Source organism: Athene noctua, chromosome Z (assembly GCF_965140245.1).
Source record: "Athene noctua chromosome Z, bAthNoc1.hap1.1, whole genome shotgun sequence".
Classification (NCBI taxonomy): domain Eukaryota; kingdom Metazoa; phylum Chordata; class Aves; order Strigiformes; family Strigidae; genus Athene; species Athene noctua.
This window is the reverse complement of record NC_134077.1, coordinates 45,419,097-45,442,441: the sequence shown is the minus strand read 5'-3', so window position 1 is coordinate 45,442,441 and position 23,345 is coordinate 45,419,097. Positions and strand designations below refer to the sequence as shown.

Sequence of the window (23,345 nt, the reverse complement as noted above, 5' to 3'; positions counted from 1 at the left end):
GCTACTACACTAATAAAGCTGAAAACGTTCAGGTAGAAAATCTGAAAACCAAAAAGCAATTTGAAGAAATACATAAAAAGCAGTTGGGAATAAAACCATTCTCTATGCTTGCATTTACAGAAAAAGCTGTGGTCAGAACCAATATGGCTGAAGCTAGACATACGCTTTGTTGACATAGAAATAATGTGAGTTTTTAAAATCACATTAGAAGTAGAAACCAAAACACACTGAAATAAGCCACATGTAGAGTTGAGATATTATGAGTTGAGATCCATCTTAAGAGTTGAAACTTACCTGCTATTTCATCTGCAATTGTAAATTCATCCTTTACAGAAGAAAATTCAACCTCAGTCTGGTTGCTAGCATTCATCGAACCGGACCTTGGCTGGCTAGGACTTTCCTCAGAAACATCCGTTGGCTGCAGAAAAGCAGTGTGGACATCCTGAATGTGAGCTTTTAGGTCTTCGTAAGATGGAGCTCGAAAATCACAGCCATCGCACTGCAGCACCTCCATGGTTCAGGGATGATCTTTTACATTAGAAAATTCTGCAAGAAAAACAGGAGAAGAAGAAGGATACAAGTTTTACAGCAATGCCTTTGTAACAAATCCTGAAAATAGGTAATACCAAGCTTATAATCTATCAGTCATTTCCAGAGATTTCACAAACACTGCAGCATAAAACTCAACCTTTTCTTACCATACTAAGAGACATAAATTCAGATTCACATAAAATCCCAGCTAGGTAGCTGACTCTCCAGTCAACTTTCTGACGAGTGACTACTGGTTCAGCGGACTTGGTCCTCTTGGCTTTTCCATTATACAGGATAGGGCTGCTGTTTATAAGTTTGTCTTGTTCAAAGACCACAACCCATATGACAGAGAAACAGCACATTACTCCCAGCCATGCACTGAAATTTGCCATCAGAAGATAGTGCCTTCTGCCTTTATGAAACCCACTCAACTTTCCTGAAAGTTGCCAAGTCCTGCCTGATTCACCACCATAGATCAAAAGCCTTCACAGGAAGAAATGTGCCTTTCTTCTCAACATCCTATTGGTCCTGGTGTTGGTGGAAAACCTAGATATAATTGCAAGGTGAGATACAGCTCCATGAACACAAGGAGAATGCTTCACTCTGCCTTACTTCCACCAAGCTTTATAAGGGCATCTCCATTCCATGTTAGAATGTTTACAGTTTTATTTTAGTCTATTCTGGGGCCATGACCTTTGTGCATTAGCAGTCGGATGGAAAGGACTGGAGGGAAAAAAAGGACAGCAACGGCAACAGGAATACTGAGAAAGTACAATGGAAACAGTAGTTACGAAGACTCAGAGACATCATGACTTCCTTGGTTTATCCAAGAGTCCTACACACCTATAAGGACTGAGCAACATAAGACACAGTAACATGGAAGTATGGTGGTTCAGCTTGTGACCAAATAATCCTGCAACAGAGTTTATGTTTATGCACAACCATGAAGGAGAGGAGACACAAAGTACAAGCAAGATGAAAGACCCTCCCATCCTGTGCAATAATACTTGGGCACAACAGCAACCTCCCCATGTTAATACAGGCATTACCTCTTCAAGCTTCCATATGCTGCACTGGGGAAAGGATAACAGACTGCATTTCAGAGGTCCAAGATACAACAGCAGCCCAAAGCACTGAGAATTCCATGTGTTTATTGTATGTAGAGTATGAAGCTACTTCCACAGCAAGAAGAAAGCTCCAAAACGTCAGGGAAAAGAAACAGGAGAGGGTACTGCATCAGGATTTTGTATGTAAGAATGCTTTTCCTGATAGCCTGCTAAACTAAAACTTCTAGCAAGTCAAACTTTGGACAGTTTGAGCACAGAGACTCTCCACATACTTACCTATGCAAGCTGCACGGTGTCCCTTCTCTCCCCTCACTACCAATAAAGAAAATGAATGCTGCACCAGCTTCTTTTCAGCTAACAAAGTTACAATAATCGAAATACTCAAGCTTTTATGTGCAAGCACCAGACCAAATTGTGTGGAAGAGGTTGCTATCTGCTCTGGATCAAATTACAGCAGTGAGTGAAGCCCCACCCCACGTCTCCTTTAGCACAGTCCATTAGACCTGAAAACAAATTTTTCCATGGAGCAGACGACTCCTGCATTTAGAGCACTTCACAGAAAAGCAGATCATCCAGTTTTCACTACCCATCCCCCAAGCTTAGTCCTTTCATCTCAGCCAAACAAGCCACAGCTCTGCTGAATGTGTTTATCACACTTTCAAGAGATATGAGCCCCTGCGTCACTGAAGCTTTAAGACTCACTAAGCTGCCCTAGTCCTCTGAGCTTTGGGAGCAGCCATTTTAGATCAGACAACTCCTGCACTCGGAGGCTCAGAGCTTCTCGCCTGTGCACAACATGGCCTCATTTATCTCAGTTTCATCTCAAGCACACCAGGCTTTTTCTTTTTTCCCTTTTTTTTTTCCTCCTCTTCCTTGGGTGATACTTGAAAAATCAGCATCCCCAGAGCACATCTCTCCTTATCCTGCATGATCTCCTCCCCAATCATGTCATCAGTGTCACCCTGCACTGCCCAAGCAGCACCTTCTTTCCCTGAGCAGATTGCCCACAACCATCTCCTAGGTTTGGTTTCCCTGCCCCATGGATGATAAATGTGACCATTCATTCCAGAAACACAGCATTACAGCATCAAGACACTGGTCCAAGCTGAGGCAATACACAGCTCTGAGCCTCCGGGGGGAGAGGGGGGGTGGGCCGGGGGGTGGCGGGGGGGGGACTGTGTGTGTGCCTCCAGCCTCCCCTGTCCCTGGGGATCCCTCCTGCTTGGCGCAGGAGACACACCACCCAACTCCCCTGCCAGATTCCAAAGTCTAATGACCTTTGTTAATCACCAGCCAGCCAGTCTGCATCAGCAAACCCTGCCAGCAGACACACCCTTCACACAAAGGCTGTAGCTATGCCTTTTAAGAGAGGTTCTCTGAAAGCTCCATTGTGTAGAAGAGAGGAAAAACAACACACAAGCACACAAATCTCCTCTTCCCCCCTCACCACCACCACCCTGGAAAACTTCAGACCCTTTAGAAACACCACTGCAAACTGCTTTCAGCTTTCTTTTGGAAACTTCAGGCCAGCTTACCACATAGAAAACCAGATGGGAGAGCAAACCTGAGATTTCTGAAAAAAGATAAACCTGGCAGCTTTAAGAGGTAAAAACCACCACCATCCCAATCTCCAGCAGTCACGGTACATTGATGCTTGGAGAAGGCATCCTCAAGGATGCTGGTTGCTGTCTATGACAGTGTGTCAGTACCCTTCTGCTACAAACCAGAACGGAAGAGTTGAGAGATCTTTAATAGCAGCTGATTACCAAAACAGATGGAGACTTTCTAATGGGTTCCAGCTTGAATTTCAGCAGGATCTATATCACAAAGGCAGCACCAAATCAGAGAAGAGGTTAATTTTACTGCAGCTATGGGGAACAAACATCAGGTACAGCTGAATGGACTTCAATCTGATGTTTTCACCATGCATCACACTGAAAGCAGGATGAAGCATTTTGTCAGTAATTCTGCTCTACCATTTCCACATTTTTCTTTAAAATTCAGGCACTGCACAAAGGTGAAGAAAAACAAACTGCTACTTTGAGCTCATGTATCAAAAGAAACTGAAACACAATATGCATCTTTCTCTCTTCTTTTTTGTCGGCATGGGATATGAAATAGAGCCATCTACCCACCAGCAAAGAGCATTTTCAAGAGCAGATGTTAATACACTGGCAAGACACACACATCAAGCAAAGGAGACAAAGCAAAATTTGCACATTTCCATCATGACCAGCTAAGGCAATGCATTCCACAATCCTTTACATTTTCAAACAGCATAATAAGGCAACTTAGAGGGGAATGGAGGTGGAGTGGGAGAGGAGTTACCAAATCCACTAAGTCAACAGCAGAACAGGAAGTCTGGAAAAAACAACCAAACACAACCACCATGAAATGAATCCATAAATCCCACAAGCCCTCTAATATATTCACAACTAATCTCTTGCAACCACACTGGCTACAGATACTGTGACTTCTAAAACTCCCTTACTAATGTGATGCTAACCTCACCAAACATTATTAAAATGCCATTGTCTGACTAATTTGCATTTACAACCTCTTCTTAAAATACATAGTTTTAATGCTTAATATGGAGGTATTCTCCTTAGGAGTGGAAAGCTTCCAAAACATTGGGCAACAGAGATTTTCAAAGCCACAGTTTTAAAGACTCAAGGTGAAGTCTTATATTGTCTTCGACATCCTTCTCTACACTCAGAAATATGTGAGAACATCACAGACACAGTTGCATTAAATTTCTAGGTTTTTAAAAATCCAGAACACAAAATAATTGTGGTTGTTGAACAACACTCATTACAAAATTTGGCAGCAGCCAAAATAGTACAAATCATTATGTTTAAGTTTGGTTTTAAAGCTTCAAAATAACAAAATTAATTGTGAAGCCCAAGGCACTGACCTCAAAATTGAGCTTCTGTGGTTTGACTACCCATCCATTATATTTTGAGACGGAGTCAGCAGAGCTTCTAGAAGTTAATATGCACATGCATAACCACAATTGAAAAGGTCAGTCAGACCACACACACTATGTGAACTTCCAGCTCAGTATTAGTAACATCACATGTAAAACAAAGAAATCTCCAGTTCTCCAAGCCTTTCTCCTGCTGGATGATCAGAGGCATCTTCAGCCCTACCTCACACACAGACTGCATGCACAGCTTTTATTTTACTCCATGTCAAGGTGGAGATGAAAGAAATTTTTTTCACTAAAGGAGTTACCAAGCATTGGAACAGGTTGCCCAAAGAAGTGGTTCAGTCACCATCCCTGGATGTATTTAAAAGACATGTAGATGTGGTGCTCAGGTACAAGGATTAGTGGTGGACATGGCAGTGTTAGGTTTACGGTTAGACTCAATGATCTTAAAGGTCTATTACAACCTAAATGATTCCATGATTCTACAATTCTATCTTGTCACACACCCCATCACACCAGCAGAAACACGGCCGAACCCCTTTTAACCGCACAGATGCAGCCTGGTGATGCAGTGTGTGTGTGTCCTTGCTCTTCCTGAACAGCCCTCCTGGGGTTCTCCCATGGCCCAGGAGCCCCTTTCACCCCCTTGCATTACCAGCCCCTGCCCCAGCAATGCTGGCCTGCCTTGGGCCCTGCAGCACCAGGCTATTCTGCATGCCCACAACCTGGCCGAGCCCCAGGGAGGTTCTGAAAGCCGGGGCTCCTCCCATGCTGCCAGGCCCTGACCTGCCTCTCCACTGGGAGACCCAGCAGCACAGTGGGTCAGAGAAGATCCACATGAGCAAAATGTCTTAGCAGAGGCTGGAATCATACATTGCAGTCATCTTTTTCCTTTGAAACACGCAGGAAGCTTCAGTGATGGTCTAATCTCCATGCTGACTTTTTCTTGCTGTTGGAAATCAACCTACCAGAAATAAACCACCAAACACTACTGCAATGAGATTCACAAGCAACTACCTACACTACAAGTTTTCAAAATTCCCATGAGTAACACCATAGACAATCTTTCCTGCCAGAGAAGCCTGGGTTTTATGAGGCACCAGTGTCTACAGCTGCAGTGAGGACCTTCCAGCTGTGCCACCTGGGCCCCTGGCCAGGTTCAGCTCATATATGACAGAGCTGCTGCTCTGATATCCTTGGATCTGGGGTTGTTTTGCCCTTTTTTTTTTTTTTTCTTATTTATAATAAGGGAAAATGATGACTAAACAAGTAAAATCATAGGAGCAATGCAAAAATTTATACATTTGAGAAACTGGAAACCTGAGGGCTTTTCTAACTGGAGGAAGCCAGCCTCATCTTTTGTTTATGAAAAAAATTTAATCATAATTCATGAGGAATTCAAAGAATAAATTCAATTTTGAACTACAGTTATGCAAATCTACTCAACTCTTTTTCAATGACCAAATTCCAGTCAAGCTACTAGGATTCTTGAGCCTCTGAGGAAGGGTGTCTTTGGAGTTACTCCTCCAAGCTGGCATCAAAATAAACTACACTGAAATACCATTTATTTATTCACTTTTTTTTTTTTTTTGACTGATAGAACTGGATTATGATAGAACTCCATGGGTTAGGTTGCAACTGTCCACTCAATATACTTACTTTGTGGTTCATACTTTCCTGTAAAGGACTTACGGTAAAATTTTATAACCAGTTACAACTTTTGTTATCAAGATCTCCATACTGATGTCCAGGTTTGGGTTATTACATTTTCAAACTCAACAGTTATAACCATGAAAGAAATATGTTAGCTGATACCTGTGATCCTGTAACCCATTTCTTACAGTATATATTTCTGTTGACCTACATGGAAATATGTATTACAATACAAGATATTTTCAGGAAAGAACGTCTATTAGAGATTCATTACAACTCAACAGTAAAACCAGCAATCTAATTTGAGCAGAGACACACTAATTTTTTTCCTCAAATGTACTTTTCCAGCCACCTGGAAGACTGTTCAAACCTGAAGTGGGCTCCAGGCCCAACTCCACAAGAGGAGGTCTTCCTACTACACATTCTTTGGACCTTATTTTCCAAACCTCAGAAATCTCCCTGTCATGGAAAACAGGATGACTAATTTTGTTGATCCCTACACAGTTACTATTAGCTTATGTTCCCGAATGCTCACATTCGTTTAACATACCTGATACCATAGTATGCATCACTGTAAAGCTTGCAAAATACTGTATAGGTTGCAAAATCTTCTACATTTTAAGGAAATATAAACCACACTAGTCTTAAAACTTGTGGAGGAGAGGCTACACAGTGCTAAGAGCTACCAGAAGCATAAATGCATTTTTTAGTCCAAGAAGAGAGCAAGGATTCACAGAACCTCTGATTATTCTTCTTTTGGGGAACTTAGTACATAAACATATACATTACCTGAAATAGGTCCAAATAATGGATACATTTCTATCAGCTCAACTGGTTCTCCAAACTATGACTTTTCAAAAAATGAGGACAAAAACCCTCAAAACAGAAAAACATGGTTACTGAACATTAATGCATATTCACCATCTCACTGTAAGACCCTAGTAGACTAAAGACACACCGTAGATTTTAAAGGAGGTGTGAAAGAATCACAGATAAGAGCACAATGTCAGCTTCCACGAAGGGTCTTGTAGGGACTGCAGTCCCCAGCCTCAAGCAGACACAGCAAACTGACCGTTGTCTCACCATGGAAAACAAAAACTTCCCTAGCAAGGAAAACAAAAGTCCAAGACGGAATACTTGATCTTACACCCATGTGTTACTTGCAAGGAAATCAAATCAACCAAAGACAATTTAGATACAAGTAATCAAACTACAAAAAGCTTTACTGATTCAAGCTACCTACATGCTTATCAGTCCTCTTCCATTTCTCACAAATCACGTTTCTTGTCCTTCTTTCTTTGGGTTCCTGGAGTCTACATATATCTCTGGGGTTTTTTTAAAAAATACATGAAGAGGCCATCTAAATGCCTGAATGATACTTTCAAATGTCAAACTTTAAAAATAAAAGTGGATTGCAAATAAAATCCCACAACTTAATTAAAAGAGAAACTGACAGAGTCATAGAAAGTATGATTCTGATATTTTTTTGTCTTTCCTTCCTGAAGGCTAGCTGTGAGGCATTACATGGTAGAGAGCATGGGCAGCTGAGGCTTAGGATGAAGAACTTTACCTTTGAGAAGACTCTTGAATATTAAATGCTTTTGCTCCAAACAAGACTACGGTAGTTTTTTCTGATCTCCTGAATTACTTTCATGGCAAATTATTAATCCCTACAGAAATCAAAAAATCTAAATATATGTGAGAATCTGAACAACTACATGGTCAGAGTAGGACTTTTTCCCTTATTAAATGTCAGGTACTTAATTTATTGCACAAAAGTAGCTGTGGAGGTGCAAATACAGATACAGTTCTGTCAAGTTTTCCTGTGGTTCAGAGTCAGTAAAGGCGACACTACTTTGGCCATGTGTTACAAGAAGATGCAACGTTTTTACTTAGCCATGTGTTACAGGAAGATACAACAATTTTACTAGGAATGGGGGAATTTTGATCATGTTTTAATAGAATAAACTTAAGTTTCCTTTCCTACCAGAAGATGAAGAAGAAAAAAATTAAAAACACACCAGAAAAGCATTAAACCATTTTCCCAGTCAAAACCTTTAAAGAACATACCTGTTTAAATCCTTCCAGGATTTAAGAGGAAGATGGAACAGCATAGGGCAGAATTCTACAGTAGAAATGTGGTCTGCCACTTCGTTCCCATAATAAATGCTCACGGGAAACAAGTCAAGTCATCCACCTCACTGACACAACCCAACCTCTCTCAACGCCCTTCTGCAGAGGCATACATGTTCAAGAGGCAAGTGGGCTGGCCCAACCTAGGAAAACAGATACCAGAGCCAAGCAAGTTGGCTTTTGTACCCTGCTCCGTAGTGCTCCCCATATGGCATAATGTAACTGAAAGCAGTGGGTCTGGGCTTTCTATTTCCAGCCAAGAGTGTACTTACCTCAAGAAATCCAGTTCCTGTGAGTTAAGTGAAGTGCACTCCCTAGTGTACATGAACTTGGGAGAGGAAGATGTCAGTAGGTGGTGCTGAAGAACACAGCAGCAGTCTTCCTGTGTGCTCAAGGAACAACCCAATTCCCTCTCATGCATTGCAAATAGCATCTTCTAGGAGATCTTTACATAAAGGATACATTATCAGCCTCGACCTGGAAGGAGGAGGGAGAGGAGCAGGCCTGGCATAACCCTCAGCCTGGCATAACCCCAGCAAAGATCTCTTCCTTGACAAGAAAAGTCAGAGCTGTTATAAAATGGGTCCTGCCAGTAACAAATCAGATATGACAAACTCAACCACATACCCTGCTAGACCATGAACTGCAGTGGGAAAGAACAGAGGTGTGACCGAAGATAGGAAATATTATCTCCTCATGGCCACCTGCCCTTAAATTAACCCTAAAACAGGCTTATGCAGGCTGTAGTGCCTTTAAAAGTAATCTTGCCATTCATCCCGAACTACATGCTCCATTCTGTGGCCACTTAACAGTGCTGTAGCTGCTGGGTTGCAGGCATGCTTTAAAAAAGACCAATGTTAGTTTGCAAAGAGCACGTTGTTTTTACAGAGGCTAAATACATTTTATAAACTGGTGACAGAGCCAAACCATGGGAATATATGAACTCGTGACATTTTAGGAGCCACAAAATTTTAGAGATCTGAGATTAGACCAGCCAACTTATCTGGTTTAAAACACAAGCAGGCATTCTCCATGTAGTCACAGAGGTAGAAATCAAGTCACTAGCACTGAGACCACAAATGCAAAAGCTCTGCTTTGGGACTGCTACTGAAAAGTGTCTTCAAGAAGGAAAAATAGAGATTATCACCATCTTGAAAGGCAGATGTGAAATGATGGTTTCCTGGACACATGCGCCTCCTTGAAGTGCAGAGACTGGACCCGTGTTGTAGCAGTGGTGACAGAGACTGAACTTGGCTGGTGAGAGGATAATCTTTCAGCCAGAGATCATTTCCATAATACAACGCCCAGTTTGGTAGACATTCAAGACTCTAAGTAAGAGAAATTGACAGGGCAGTTGGGAACCAAAGAAACATTGTGTGGATCAGATCCAAGCAAGCCAAAGCCCACTGTCTGCCTTTCATCACCAATAAGAGTTCAGTCCAGTAAGGATCCTGGAGATGATGCGGTCCTCTCCCTCAGTCCATCCTGAGATCTTGCATGCTCCAGGGGCACTCCTTTAGAGTTAACCCCATACAGAAGACATGTAGACAGGATGAAAAAAGGCAGTCAGAAGAATGGGTTTAACCCTATAAAACCAGAGCATCTGAAGTCATGTTCTGTACCGGCAAACAAAGCTGGGAACAGCACATCATCTCATGCAGACCCAAACCCACTTCATGCACAACTCTAATTAAAACACGATCTATGGCTGAAACCCTACTGGAGAACAAGAAAGCGCTGATTAACAAAGACTAAAGATTGCTCTGCTTTCCCAGTCTACTCCTCAGAAACACTAGTTTTCTTGAGGAGCTCCACTGACATCCAAGCTATTTGAACACAGCCTTTGTCTCCAGCTATTCCTCCCCTTCCCCCAAGCTTCCTGCTATATTTGACATTTGCTGGGCAGCAAGCAGAAGCCTCTCAGTCAGCCAGTTCATTTCCTCAGGTAATACAAATCCATCACTGACCCATTTATAATGCCAGACAGAATACAGAGTTTTATTTGCCCACTGACTCACTCGCAGTATGGCAGCCAGCATCTCTGCCCCAGGTAGAGTAATATATACTTTTCCAGTATTTGACAGATCTCAGACTAGTGATTAACACTGGACTGCCACATTTCTCCCTGCCATCCCTTCCAAAAGATCTTTTCCACCTGTGCAAGTGAAGATCTGTTGTCTGTTTGGGATGATGGCAGGAAGATGCTGGTTCTATCACTGATGGCTGAAAAGTGATACTGCTGAAAAGGAGGAATAAGTTGCAGCTAACATGTTGTCCAAAATACTTTACTTAGTCCCAAGTAACTTTATCTATCTATCTATCTATCTATCTATTTATTTATCTATCTATTCATTCCAGTGGATTGCATGTTGGGATGCAGTATATACACAGTGGAATGCAATATCCTGGGTCCAAATAACTTTCCTTCTTTTACTCCCCTTCAACCTCCATGTCCACGCACTTGGTTTTTCCAGGAAAAATGTTTTTGCAGTTGGTGTAATATATACAGTCCGAGTACAGAATACTTAAATGGCTCAATCTTCATCATGTCTGTGGTAACACAGATAGCAGTCTCTAGGAGAAACTAAGTGGAACATCTACAATGCACTTAAAGGTGGGGCAAGTAATTCAGAGTGATTCTGGGATTATGGATCACAGTACCTATGAACTGACCAAGTTTAATGGAAGTTGTCCAGCCAGAACGTGTTTGGATCAAAGAGGCATTAAAAACAATTACATTAAAACCAAGAAAAAGCTGCTGTTCCCTGTCTATAAAAGAAACATATTTTGTTATACAGGTAATAATTAAGAACATTCTCCCTCACAAAAATAAAAACCCCCAATGTTAACCTTATTTCTTGTCTTTCCAATAATAAACAGTCCTTTACCCTGACTACTCTGGACGTACTCAAATTAAGGAGAACACTATTATTAGATCTGATTTGTATCAAAAGTGGTAAAACCTTGAAGCTCCTAACGGAGTTCTTCTGTCCTAGTTTAATCCTTTTTGCCTTAAATCAGCTGTTTGAGGGTCAGCCACTAATATCCAATTTCTTTTTCTTCCTTCTAAGAAGTATCCAAACAGAAAATGGACCATAAAGAAGAAAAAATAACTTTCTTTGTAATAAAGCCTATGGCTAAGAGGAGCTGAGACTATAACCAACTGCATCCTTCAAAAGCTACAATCCTTGCAAGCGTATGGATATTACAGAACTATTGCAGCTTTTTTGTCTTCTGCAGGTCCATTACATGACACTTGTTTTTTCAGTGCGGTTGTAAATGCTTTACATTTGACCATTTAAAACTGGAAAACTTTCAAGCATTTTATATCACTAGGAAGCTAACAAAATTTTAGAGCAAAATAATCACTTCCCATTTTCATAAGATTCCTCTCATTTTGAAATGGAACTATTCTCCCTTTACCCTAAAGATAAAGCGTGAAAGCTCATAAAAGAGAACTAGTTGCCAAAACTTTATCCCAGAATATGTAAACAATAACCAAACTATATATAAAGAAAATAATGTCTCTTGTCATAAGGGAAGTTCAATTCAAGACTAGTTCATCAACATAAAAAGCATCTGTTTGAAAAAAAAATTAAAGGGAGACCACGAACACTCTGATCTTATATTTTCCAGCCACCCACTCCTGCTATTTAACCCAGTGAATTAAACTAGCAGCTTCTCTTAATTTACAATAATTTGTTAAAGATTTTAGCTATCTCATGTCATCACCAATCTGAAATCTGGACATCACGTTTTATTCACTCTCTGAAAAAAGATGGCATACCTTCACTACGGAAAACAAAAAGCATAGGACAGTCCACTTAGAGTAAGTCTCTAGATAAATTAAGTGTCCTTAAGCTTTGGAAATCTGTGTTAACCTGGAAACTGAACCCAAATGCTTGATTTCTGTAAGAGGCAGGATGTAGAAAGCTCAATATAGGCCCCCGGAGAGCACTCTGTCTGACACAAGGTAAAGACTGGAAGAGATTTTCAGTTGTCATAGCCTAAGAGAGGAGACTTCTTGGGTAAATTCCAGGTGGAAGGACTTTGTAGAAAGTGCTCATGTATGTGCCTAGTCAAAAATGGGACCTTCTCCGAAGAGGAAAAAAAATTCCCTGAAAAAAACCACCAAGATTTAGACAAATTCAAAAAAAAGCAGCTCAGTGGTACCTTGGACTTCATCAGGATTTTGGCTTTGCACATAAATACTAAGATGCAACAAAGAGAAGCCAGAAGAGAAGCATTAAATAATCAGCCAAGAAATGGCCTTCTCATAAGCTTTGTCCTCAGAAAATCTCTTATTTCGTTGCAAATACAGGCACACTACTGAAAATTCAGGGGATAGTGTCTCTTCAGGACAAGTATTCTGCTTTTGGCTACAACCAGAAGCCCATCCACACTTGGCTCTATGAAAGCAGTGTGAGCAGCAATTCTCTCTCCCCATTGATACACTAGCCATTGCTTTAACTACAGAGAGTTAACTGCTCCAGGGATATTCCCTCTCTAGAATGGAGGGGACAGAACATCTTGACTGCTCACAGCTCCACGACCAAAACAGAAATACAATGAGTTCATTGTGTATTTGCATATGGAGCAGATCCATTTTGTTCTGAAGGATGCACTTAGTGTTACTGTTCTCACTAGAAGCCTTCTGCAACTGCCTTCAGCATGTCTTCCTACAAATACTTCCATCGAGCCTCCAGGTCATCCTGCATGTCACACCAAGCCATGTGTTAGAAGAATGAGAAGTGAGGCTGTACCCACACTGGACGCTTTTGGACTTAAGGAGGGTGATTTGAAACTGCAGTAGCTTTGTTTAAATAACTCCATGAGTAGGCTAACCTTGACATTTACTCTGCATGTAAAGTAGATGAAAGTGCATGATACATATTTAAGGCAAAATAATTTTTAAAAATACCCCAAAGAACCCAGAAGGTTCAAGCCCTGTGATGGTTTAAAACACCCAACAGAACTTTCAAACTGATGAGATACACTTATGCAATATAATGTGTCTTTTAATTAATCTGAAAACTTCAGAAGTAATGTTTTGAAAGCAAAGGAAGGGTAGTCTGGCTCACAATGTTTTCAACAAAGAGAAAGAATATTCACCTATGGTAATGACAAAGACACACATTCTATATTCTACATCTCCAAAGCAAAGGGGTACATAATTGAAATTGGTTTTATTGATGATTACAGAACCACTTAAAAAAGGAAACAAAGTTTGAATTAAAGGGAGGAAACAAGCTTCCCAACTTACTGCTTTTCTAAGAGGTACACAGAAATACTTTAGGTAGATCAAATGTCTTGGAATCTTCCAGCTTGAGAGGTTTCAAAATAAAGCGGGATTACTTCAAAGCAGAACTATATAAAGAAATTTTTTTTTCTTCTTCTTACTAAAGGAACAAAGATGGAAACAAGCAAGCAAAAAAACCCCACTTTAACCACAAAGACCATAGATTCAACTGCTATAAGATTGCATGTGCTCAGATTTATGCTGGTTGAAAGTGACAGGATGCATCGTTTCAACTACACATGGAGAGGAGACATGAACAATCAAAGAGATAAACAACACATGTCTCTTTTCAGTTAGAGTCCAGCTAAGTGAACAGCCCTTCAGACACAGCATTCAGAACACCACTTGCCAGTCAGGTGAATCTCCTTCCCGTTTTTTCATCCCAAAAGAGGCATACGTGAACCTTGTGGCACCAAAATACATAAAAAAAGTATTTTGAGGCACTTCATTTATGTTAGCCAACATCCTTTAAGAGTATGGAAGAAAAAAAAGTAAGACATAATGTGTTTTGTAGTCCATTCTAGGCCCTTTTTCCCTTTAAAACTCATTTGAATAAAAGGCATTTGTACTTTTTTGTTACTTGCAACAAGCATTCATTCAAGCGTGGGTTCTTGTTTGCAGGAATGTATGCAGAATGAAAGTTTCACATGAATTTAAGACTTCATTGACAAAAGAGTCTGTGCCAGAAGTATACACTCAGTCCTGCAGATATTTCATTTTTCCTTCTGTTTATGGAACACCAAAGCAAGACTAAAGACAGTATCATACATTTCACGTTTCCATTCATTTATCACAAACATGTCATTTAAGTCAGCAGAAGTTACTTGCTCTCAGAGAGAGAAAAGACTAAGTATTGCCCTGGTTTTCAGCCTCAAATTACTGAACAGAATCTGAAGACTCACAACCTGTAGGTAATGTGTAAGGAACAAAAAGGCAGAATTAAATATGTCGAGTAGCAATACTGACACACCATGCAGTTGCTACCTATTTATGTGACTCATGCAGCTTCAGGCCACACTGCTGCAGGCTTTCTCTGTGTGAAAAGCAAGGTGAACCAGTCTGCAGCACGGAAAACCTTCTTCCTTTGTGTGGTATTGGAGAAGGCACAGGGAAGTGAAGTAACCTGGCTCCACATCACCTCTACTGGCCTGTGGCACAGCCAGCAGCAGAAACTGAGTTTCCAGACTCCAGCCCTTCCCCATTATGCCATGCTACCTTTCTGTGCCACTGTCCCTGATATCCCAGTGATAACTTCCCACAATAACTATAAATGAAAGGATCTCCAGTGCAGCAGAAGTTAAAATTTCAGGAGCAGGGGTAAATCATACACCACACACAAGAATATAACTGATGCTCTTTATTTATCTTTGTATTTACTTCTTAACTGGAGTTGCCATTTCCAGCTTTCTGCAGACAATCCAGGCCTTTTGCTGAAGAATTTAGGTCAACTCAGCAAAATGTCTGCAGAACTGAATATGAGGGGAGACAGAGTTTAGGGATGATGAACATGGTCTAACCCTCATTATTACTCAAGATCACAGTGGGAGGAGGAACATGGAAAAAAAGGTGGCCATCCAAAAAGGGAGCTTTTTATGGGGGTGAGGAAGGATTTTTGCTTTGAGGGATTGATAGCTAAAAAAACTGAAATTCTTACATGGTCTGAGAGGCTTTTCTCTTAATATGATCTTGCTCAAACTGCTGAATCCTTCTAGTCTCTTCCCAAACTATTCTAAATAATGGGCAACATACTAATAATTGTTCTAGGTAATGTCTGGACAAAAAACATCTAAACTTACTAGAAGTCATCAAAGGGAATCTTCTTGTCCTTATCTTCCTTTATCAAAATATCTGAAAGAGGAACAGTCTAGGTCTTCCACAATGTCTTCTGTAAGCAGGAGATATTCATGACCAAAGAAGAGGAAGTTTGATTTAATCAAGACCTCTCTTTCACAAATGCTAGCTGGAGCCACAAAGCACTTTCACTCTACCCCAGCTAACAAAATTTATGAGAACAAACCAATTAGTTTTCACATGCAGACAGCTGCACCTACCTTTCCTTGTTAGGACATCACCACAAACAAGACCCAGATATTTTATGCATTTTTTTAAAAAACTATTCAGATTATAAGAGAATCAAGTCCTACAAAAATTTTAGGCTATAGCATCACCTTCAGTGTATGTTCAACTAGTATATGAAGCCTGTAGTTTTCTTCTGAAAACATCAAGATAAGTGTTCCAGTTTAAGAGCGTTTATGTCTAAGAAAACACAACTTTCCAAAAAAGGTGATCAGCTTGTGCTGAGAGGTATGCACAGCCTACCAAGGGCTCCTGAACTCATTTAATGTGAACCCAAACTCTGTAGGAGTTAACAGACACTGGGCAGCCTCTGTAGTAAACGAAGATACTGCTGGCATCTCTGTTGGAGGCATACTGAGCATGCTTCATCCTGTGTCTGCAGAGCAGAACCAGCCTGAGCTCTGCCAAACTGCAAGTGTATCATGGGCAGCTGTGACTGTTACTTTGCCTGGGCAGAGATACAAAGTGGTAACACCTCTTCTTTTTTTCCCCCCCTGTAGCTGTCAGCTGAGATACACAAACATGCTTGCTGCAGCTGGAAGAAGCCTAGATAAGAATCTAGCTGGCGTTTACTATGAAGCACACCTGGGGATCAGGGTTTTTTTCTGGAAACCGCACCTGCCCACTCCATGCAGTCAAAAGTGTAGGCTCCAATCTTTCAGCACACTAGCTCGAGGCAGCATACAGGCAGGTAAGACTATGCACAGCTCCTACATGCGCAAAGTTTCTGTCACGTCACCAGAGCGAAGCACACTCCCTGCTGCTTCACACCAAGCTGCTGGAGGAACCCTGACTTCCCACCCTTGTCATCCCAGCTCACAATTATCAAGCAAAGTCTGGAAGTTGATATAACATCAGTGTTTTGGAGAAGCAGGCAAAAAAGTGTTAAATCTTTCATATTCTTCATCCCTGTCTACCTTCATCAGTGATCAAGAATTGAATCTTCCAGTTTTCTATTTATCTGAGTAATGTCACCTCTTCTTTCCAAAGATGATTCCTTTCTAACGTAACTTACCTCACCTTCCGAGCTGTATTCCTGGCGGTAAGCCTTAAATCTCTGCTTTTCTGCCATAAATAACTCTTCCTGGTCTACCTACTACCTCCTCTGTAGGCCCTTCCTTTTCAATGTCTTCTAGAAAGATGCAAACTGGTTATCTGCTATTTCCACAGCCTAACAGAGAACGATGATGGTGATGTGTATCTTTAAGGTAGCTCTGAAGTCAAAGGAGTTGGTCTTTCTTCTGAAGATGTTGGGTGTGCTGGTCACTCAGCACTCAGCAGGAAATAAAAGCCACTGCTTGTATCTCTTAAGAAAGGAGCACATTTTCAAAGAAGACTGCTCTGCCAAGAACCATTACTCAGTAGGGCTGAGAAAATGGAGGGCTGGGAAAGGGCTACAGCAGATACCACCAACAATGACTGACAGTCATCTGATCTTACTGTCTCCTAACACTGCTGATAGTGAGGGGCTTCCCATGCACTCCAGAAACTGGTATCTGAGGCTGCAGGAGTCTTACACTTCTTCCTCTTTCTTTTTGAGGAACAAGACTCCCTTTTTGGTTCTCATTGTCCATTGGTCTGAACTCAGTAGCTGATATAACTGTGGTCAGTCAAGATACTGCTTATGTGTGCGCGTGTGTGTATGCTATGTCTGGATCCTCGGGAAGGCAGCCTGGTATTTTATTTTTAAACTTTGGCTCCTGTTGCACAGCCCCACATATAATGGCTCCACTCCTGAAGGTTGGATAGTCTTCTGCTATTAGTTTTCGAAGAAAAACAAAGCTATGCAAACCAATACCACCAAGAGAACAGGAACAAAGTTATCTCCTAAAGATTTTCACTCCCTCATTAAAAAACAAGAGATCACAGAAAGATTAAGCCATCAGTGTCATTCCAACTTCCTGCTGCTGTATTGTTACAAGCAGAGTACTGTTCAAGTCCCAGTAACTGCCATGCTTTTAGAGATTTCTTCAGGTTTTTATTTCTAGAAATTTGCTGGAGTTCTGTCAGTTTTCTCCAACTGAGGATCAGACCTTTATGTGGATTACTACTTACTACAGCCTTTTATTATGAAGTGGAGGATCAAAATAGGAGTATCTCCTTACCTGAAAGCAGAACCTGCAATGGATCATCAAGGTCTCAGAAGGAGGCAGAACCAGACTTGCTAATCATAGGACTGGTGCTACAGTTCATCCTTCCTGAAGAGCCTGCCCTTCAGATGTGTTCCAAAGCTGACAAACTAACTTGTATCATATACCTCTAGCCACCTGCAGTACAAGATCATTTTGGCAGTGAAGCTTCACTGTCAAAAAAAAAGTGGTTTCCTTTTCAGCTGAGCACACAGCTATATCTGTAGGCTTGATTACTAGAAGAAAGGAAACGTTCAAATTAAGAAAGAAGGCTCCTCTGCACCCATGCCTAGGAGAAGAGATTTTACACAGAGAAATGGAAGGAACAGTTTGTTGAAAGTTATCTTCTTAACTTTACAAGCATTTCATGACAGAAGACAGCCACTAATCTGTGTTACTTACAGGTTAAAATAGTCACTCATTCCAAAACCAAGAAACAGGAAACGGCTCAGACCTCCTTCTCCTTCTTCATTCCTGAACTCCTTTGTTCTCCCATTGTCTTCTAACCTCGCCAGTTAGACTATGGCAATACAGAGTTCTGAATCTTGAAAGCAGTCTTCCAAAACTGAAACTACAAATTAAGAACTGAAAACAATTTGTCAATTAGGGAATCAAAACTCTTCTTCATCCTGCTTTAGCAATTGCTTTATGAAGTTAAGAAGAAAAGCATTTACAGTGAGGTCTCTACTGCATTATGACTTTTGAAACCAAGCTAATATACCATTTTTCCCAGAAACTGACTTGTTTGTGCATCAGTTATCAAAAGAAGAGGATCTAATGATAGTGCTCCTTGTTAAAGTCTTTGATTAGCACAGAAGACAAAGGGTTAATCTCTAAGTGTCTTAGATTTATCATCCGTAACAGACAAAAGCCTAACATTCTGAGAGCTGTCTAACAAAAAAATGAAACAGATTACTACTGAAAGGGCCAAGACCCTTGAATCTACTGAAATGCTTTCTTAATTGGTGGGATAGCTCTAACAGAAAGTTAGGTTACTCTAGGAAATTGACATGTTGACAAATTCTGATTGGGTTTTTATGCCACAACCTGTGATACCTGCAGGATCAAAATCTCTAGTTCCTGTCTGTAAAACCAGGACTAAAGTTCTGGGTGACTAAAATGCTGGGTTATAGAGTCCGGAAGAAACCAGACTCTTCTGACTATGGGATTTACTGATCCTTTAGAAACCACAGTGTCAAAGTCTATAATAGCTCTGTCAGGACAACAAAAACCCTGCTCCATTTCTTCTTTTTCTCTATTGAGACAACAAGAAAATGCATCCCATTTTTAAGAGGAAAGCAGCTTCCACCAACCTTGTGCATAGATTCTACTTTGAGAACAAAATACATATTATTTGTCTGTAGTTTTAAGCCTGAAACGGGGAAATGGAGGAAAACCAGCTACAGATAATTAAGCATAAACTGATAACTACAAACCTTCAGTCAGCCTTATTCCACTTGGTTATTTGCTTCCCTTTGCCAGGTGAGAAAGTCTTCTTGCACATTCTGGTAAAACTCAATCAACTCCTTAGACTCCCTACACCTCTAAATTACAGCATTCCCATTTGTTGTTCTTTAAAACAGCTAATCCCTGACCTGACATGAGATAACAGCAGTGGGAGTCATCTTACTGAAAGTTCACCTTCTACAACTACACAGTTGTCCACGTCCAACTCAATGGTAACAGTCTAAAGCCTGTCTCCCACCACAGCATCTGCAGAGAAAATATGCTTAGACTTGATGCCTTAGGACTTCCTACAGAGTCCATTAGTTATTCCAATAGCTCTTAACCTTTTTCCACTATTAAATTAGAAATAAAGAACTATTTATATAGCAAACATTTTCTAATCTTAGATTCCAGCCACTGCATCTTGTTACAGCTTGGTACAGATTCCAGATTCCTATAATATTGGACATAGCCTGGCACATTAACTGCTTTTAGTCCTCTAAATATCACTTCTGAAAACGTCTCAAAGGGAGTAATGGACTACCTGAAAGCTCTTACTGTGAAGCACAATTTTCCAGACTTCAGATCATTACTATCCCCAGCATTTCCACACTAATTTTTACAGACATGCCAACCCCAGGAGCAGGTTTAGTATTCCAAGAGTGGTACTTGCACAGATCAGCAGAGGGACAACAGTGTTTCCTGTGTTTATACATCTAAAAGCTGTACTAGTCCACCTACCAATTCTAACCATTTTGAGTGATATCTATTACTTTGGAGGATCACTGTCTTCTAGGCTAAAAGGAAGACAGGGACTCTTAAAGTCCACATAGGCTACAAAGCCAAAACATTTGAGTGAGTCACAGAACTTTTTTCTGTTCCACATTTTCCATCCGTTACAGATATAAACTGAATGAGGAGCTTTTAGGTCTGATACATGTTTAAATATAAATTACGGGTGTAGAGAACAGAAGGAAAAAGGAAAAGTCGCTTTAAAACCTGTCAGATACCCTCCTTGCCTGACCTGTAGGATGCTTTTGTTTGCAATGGAATGGGTCCAAAATAAAAAGGAAAACCCTTGCTTTTCTCTTTGGGATCAAGGCTCTCAAAGGCACAACACTGGTGTTATTTCTTTGATCTATCAAAGCAAGGTCATTATTTACTTTGGTCATGGAAAGCCCCAAAAGACTTTGCCAATACACTATAAAAGCCAGTGGGCGATGAGACCTATGATTCCTCTGCACTCTCTGAACTAGGTTTTCTCATCCCACAGTCCCCTTCTCCTGGAGCTGCAAAAGCAGGTGCCTCCATCTGGATGATCCCTGAAGAACTGATCCAATTCTCAATCCCTTTTACTTGGAAAAATAAAGTACAAATGGTGTTAGACTCAGATCTAAAGACTTACAAATACATGTTTTGATGATTCCCCTTCTTCAGCTCAACTCCATTGTGACATTTGATAACAGCTCAGAAATTTGCTGTTGTCTTTTAAGGATAATGGGTAAATTCCAAAATTAAACATTTGGCCACGGGAACTTCAGACATCCACCTTGCTTGACCTGATGGATGTCTGAGAAACCAAGCACATTGTTCTTGTTCGGAGTTTCATAAAAGCCAACCCTTGGTGGTTCCTCTTTTATGTAAGCCATGATACAGCCTTTTTTTTGTGAAAACATTATCAGCTTTATGATTGGTACAGTGCTCTGACTTTTCAAAAAACAGTGAGTGATTAGTCCAACTGTCTTATATCTTAAAGACTTCTATTACTAAGAAAATAATAAAAACATTCCACAAAACAAAGACAAAATGTGCTTAATATAAAGTTGGGAAATGTAACAGCCTCCAAGAATGCTTTTCTGAAGATCTCCAAAACTAGCCAAGATCCCCTATACCTCCTATTTCCTGAAAAGGTGAGTAAGCAGAAGATAATAAATTCTTTTGCAGCCTTCACCAATGGACAGTTGACTTTTTATCTCTGCTTAGCATCAGGCTGATACTGTTCTTTCAGAAAGTGCTCACTCTCAGACCCAAATGTTTATCACTTAGGAGAATGTTCCCTGATTTATCTGTGATATTTATGTCCATGCTGGAGATTTTTCCTCTTGTCCTCACACCCAGGCATTGTTTGAAAGCTCACTGCACTCTTTTCCATTAGACAGTTTTGGAATACATGCATTTTTAATCACCCTGTCCAAATAACACTGATTTAGTTTAGACACAGTGTAACCACGAATGAATAAAAAGAGGCAAAGCAATTATTATCATTATTTCCTCTCCTCAACAGTACTTGGTCTATGTCAAAGCAGCTGGAAACCAGTGCTGAAGGTTCTGTTGGGTCAAATCCAGCATGGCACATCCTCCTAGATGGGTTTTAACTAATGCTCTCCTAACAACAAACAGAGGGAATTTTCACAATTACTTCTGGATACTAAAAATGCCAATCATGGCAACCCAGTGATCACACATCTTAAAGTTTCAACACACAGTTACACTCAAGGAGTCTGATGACCTTCTGATGTGCTTTTATAAGCAGGCTCCTAAAGCAGCATCTTCATCTGTACTGCGCACTAGTGATGGAGTCTCTCAGAATCCTGTGGAACTAATTACTTCTCTTTTGAATTGAGATAGCCTTCTAGACAGTATGTGGGAGGACAAAGGATGAAAGGGATCTCATGGATCACCAAGACTGGTTCTGTTATCACAGACACAAACCTAATCTCCATTAACTTACAGCATGCTTGCTAACAAAATGACAGCTATGGGTCCCTGAGCCAAGAAAAGCTTTATTTTAAAGAAAACTGGTTTTATAGAAAAGTCTCATCATCATGAGAAACCTAACTGCTAGCAATTTCTAGTCCCAGTAACCATGCACAAAAAGGTAATACAGAAGAAAGCTAACCAGCTATGATACTGATAGAACTTCTGCACCCCTCCCTCTAAAGGATTAATTTCTCAGCTGAAATTCCCCTTGAGGCTGGAAGTCAGATATTATAGCTCTGGAACATGAAGTAACCCTCGATTCTGCCCAGCTTATCAAAAATCCCTGTCCTGCTCCCTCTCTTCTCTCATTTCCTTGGCCTCAGTATGCCTTTAAAATGGGAGCTTGCTACTAAAATCCCACTTGCGATAATTTGGCTATGGAAGCTTGATAGCTGGAGCAAGAGCAACAGAAGAATTCTCCCAAGCAGAAGATTCTGACTGTCCCAGTAATTTGATCAGCCCAGCTCGCCCTATGTAAAAATCCCACCAGGAACACAACTGAGAGGTATCCCAGAACACACAGATGAGTTATTAAAGGGAGACACTACAAGAAGGAGGACGTGCAAGAGAAAAAAAACAAAAACAAAAACAAAAACAAAACCAACCCAAAAAACAAACAAACAAAAAAACCACCACTGAATTGCATAATGTATATAAAAAGTCTTAAATCATTCTTTACTAGGAGGTCAGAGTTAATTGGACTTCTACACCCACTGAGCTTCCTTCAAGGTAGACTTGGTCCCATATTCCAGGCCTGAAACATTTAGTCAGCTTCCTAATAACAGTTAAGATTTTCTAGGCAGGCTACAGAAGAGAAAGTACTCATTCAACACCAGTAGTCCACAGCTACACTTTCCTGTTACAAGCTTGTCAGCCTGCCAATGCAGAGAACTTCTAGAACTCATGCTTGCTCTCTTCCCACAGAACACAAAGCAGCATATTCCTTCAGAAGCATTATTCAACCTGCCTTTCTTCTCTATGAGCCTGCATCCTCGAGACAATGGATAAGAGGAGGCGGACCACTTCCTCCATTCATTTGCTCAGCCTGCTGAAACGTCAGATCTGTCTGATCTTGCAGCAGAAGCATTATCCTTTGTTCTGATCAGGTTGCACAAATAGCTGTGCCTGTGTCAGTCCCTAGAGCAGTGATTTTTTTCATGACCAATATGATTACAGCTCACGCAACACACTGTGTCCTACTAAAAATGTTGCAGTCTGTTTTCCCCCAGAACCAGGAGCTCTCCTATGAAAAAACCATTCAGTATTAACACACTGAGGAAGAAGGCAAAACTGTTTAACACTGTCACTTCACATATCCTATC

At 40.7% G+C, this 23,345-nt stretch overlaps 1 protein-coding gene across 8 annotated transcripts in view; it reads right to left on the bottom strand.

Moving 5' to 3' along the window:
- ZNF462 (zinc finger protein 462) overlaps nucleotides 1-23,345 on the bottom strand; it is a 93,828-nt gene that overhangs the window by 52,641 nt on the left and 17,842 nt on the right. For 6 of the 8 annotated variants that reach the window (XM_074932231.1, XM_074932230.1, XM_074932234.1 and 3 more), the window contains exon 2: nucleotides 295-546. In XM_074932231.1, the coding sequence (XP_074788332.1) occupies nucleotides 295-514 (220 nt within the window). In that variant the 5' untranslated portion in view covers nucleotides 515-546. Of the gene's footprint in view, nucleotides 1-294; nucleotides 547-18,219; nucleotides 19,516-23,345 lie in introns of those variants that run through there. The other 2 variants (XM_074932232.1, XM_074932237.1) reach the window with 2 other exon arrangements.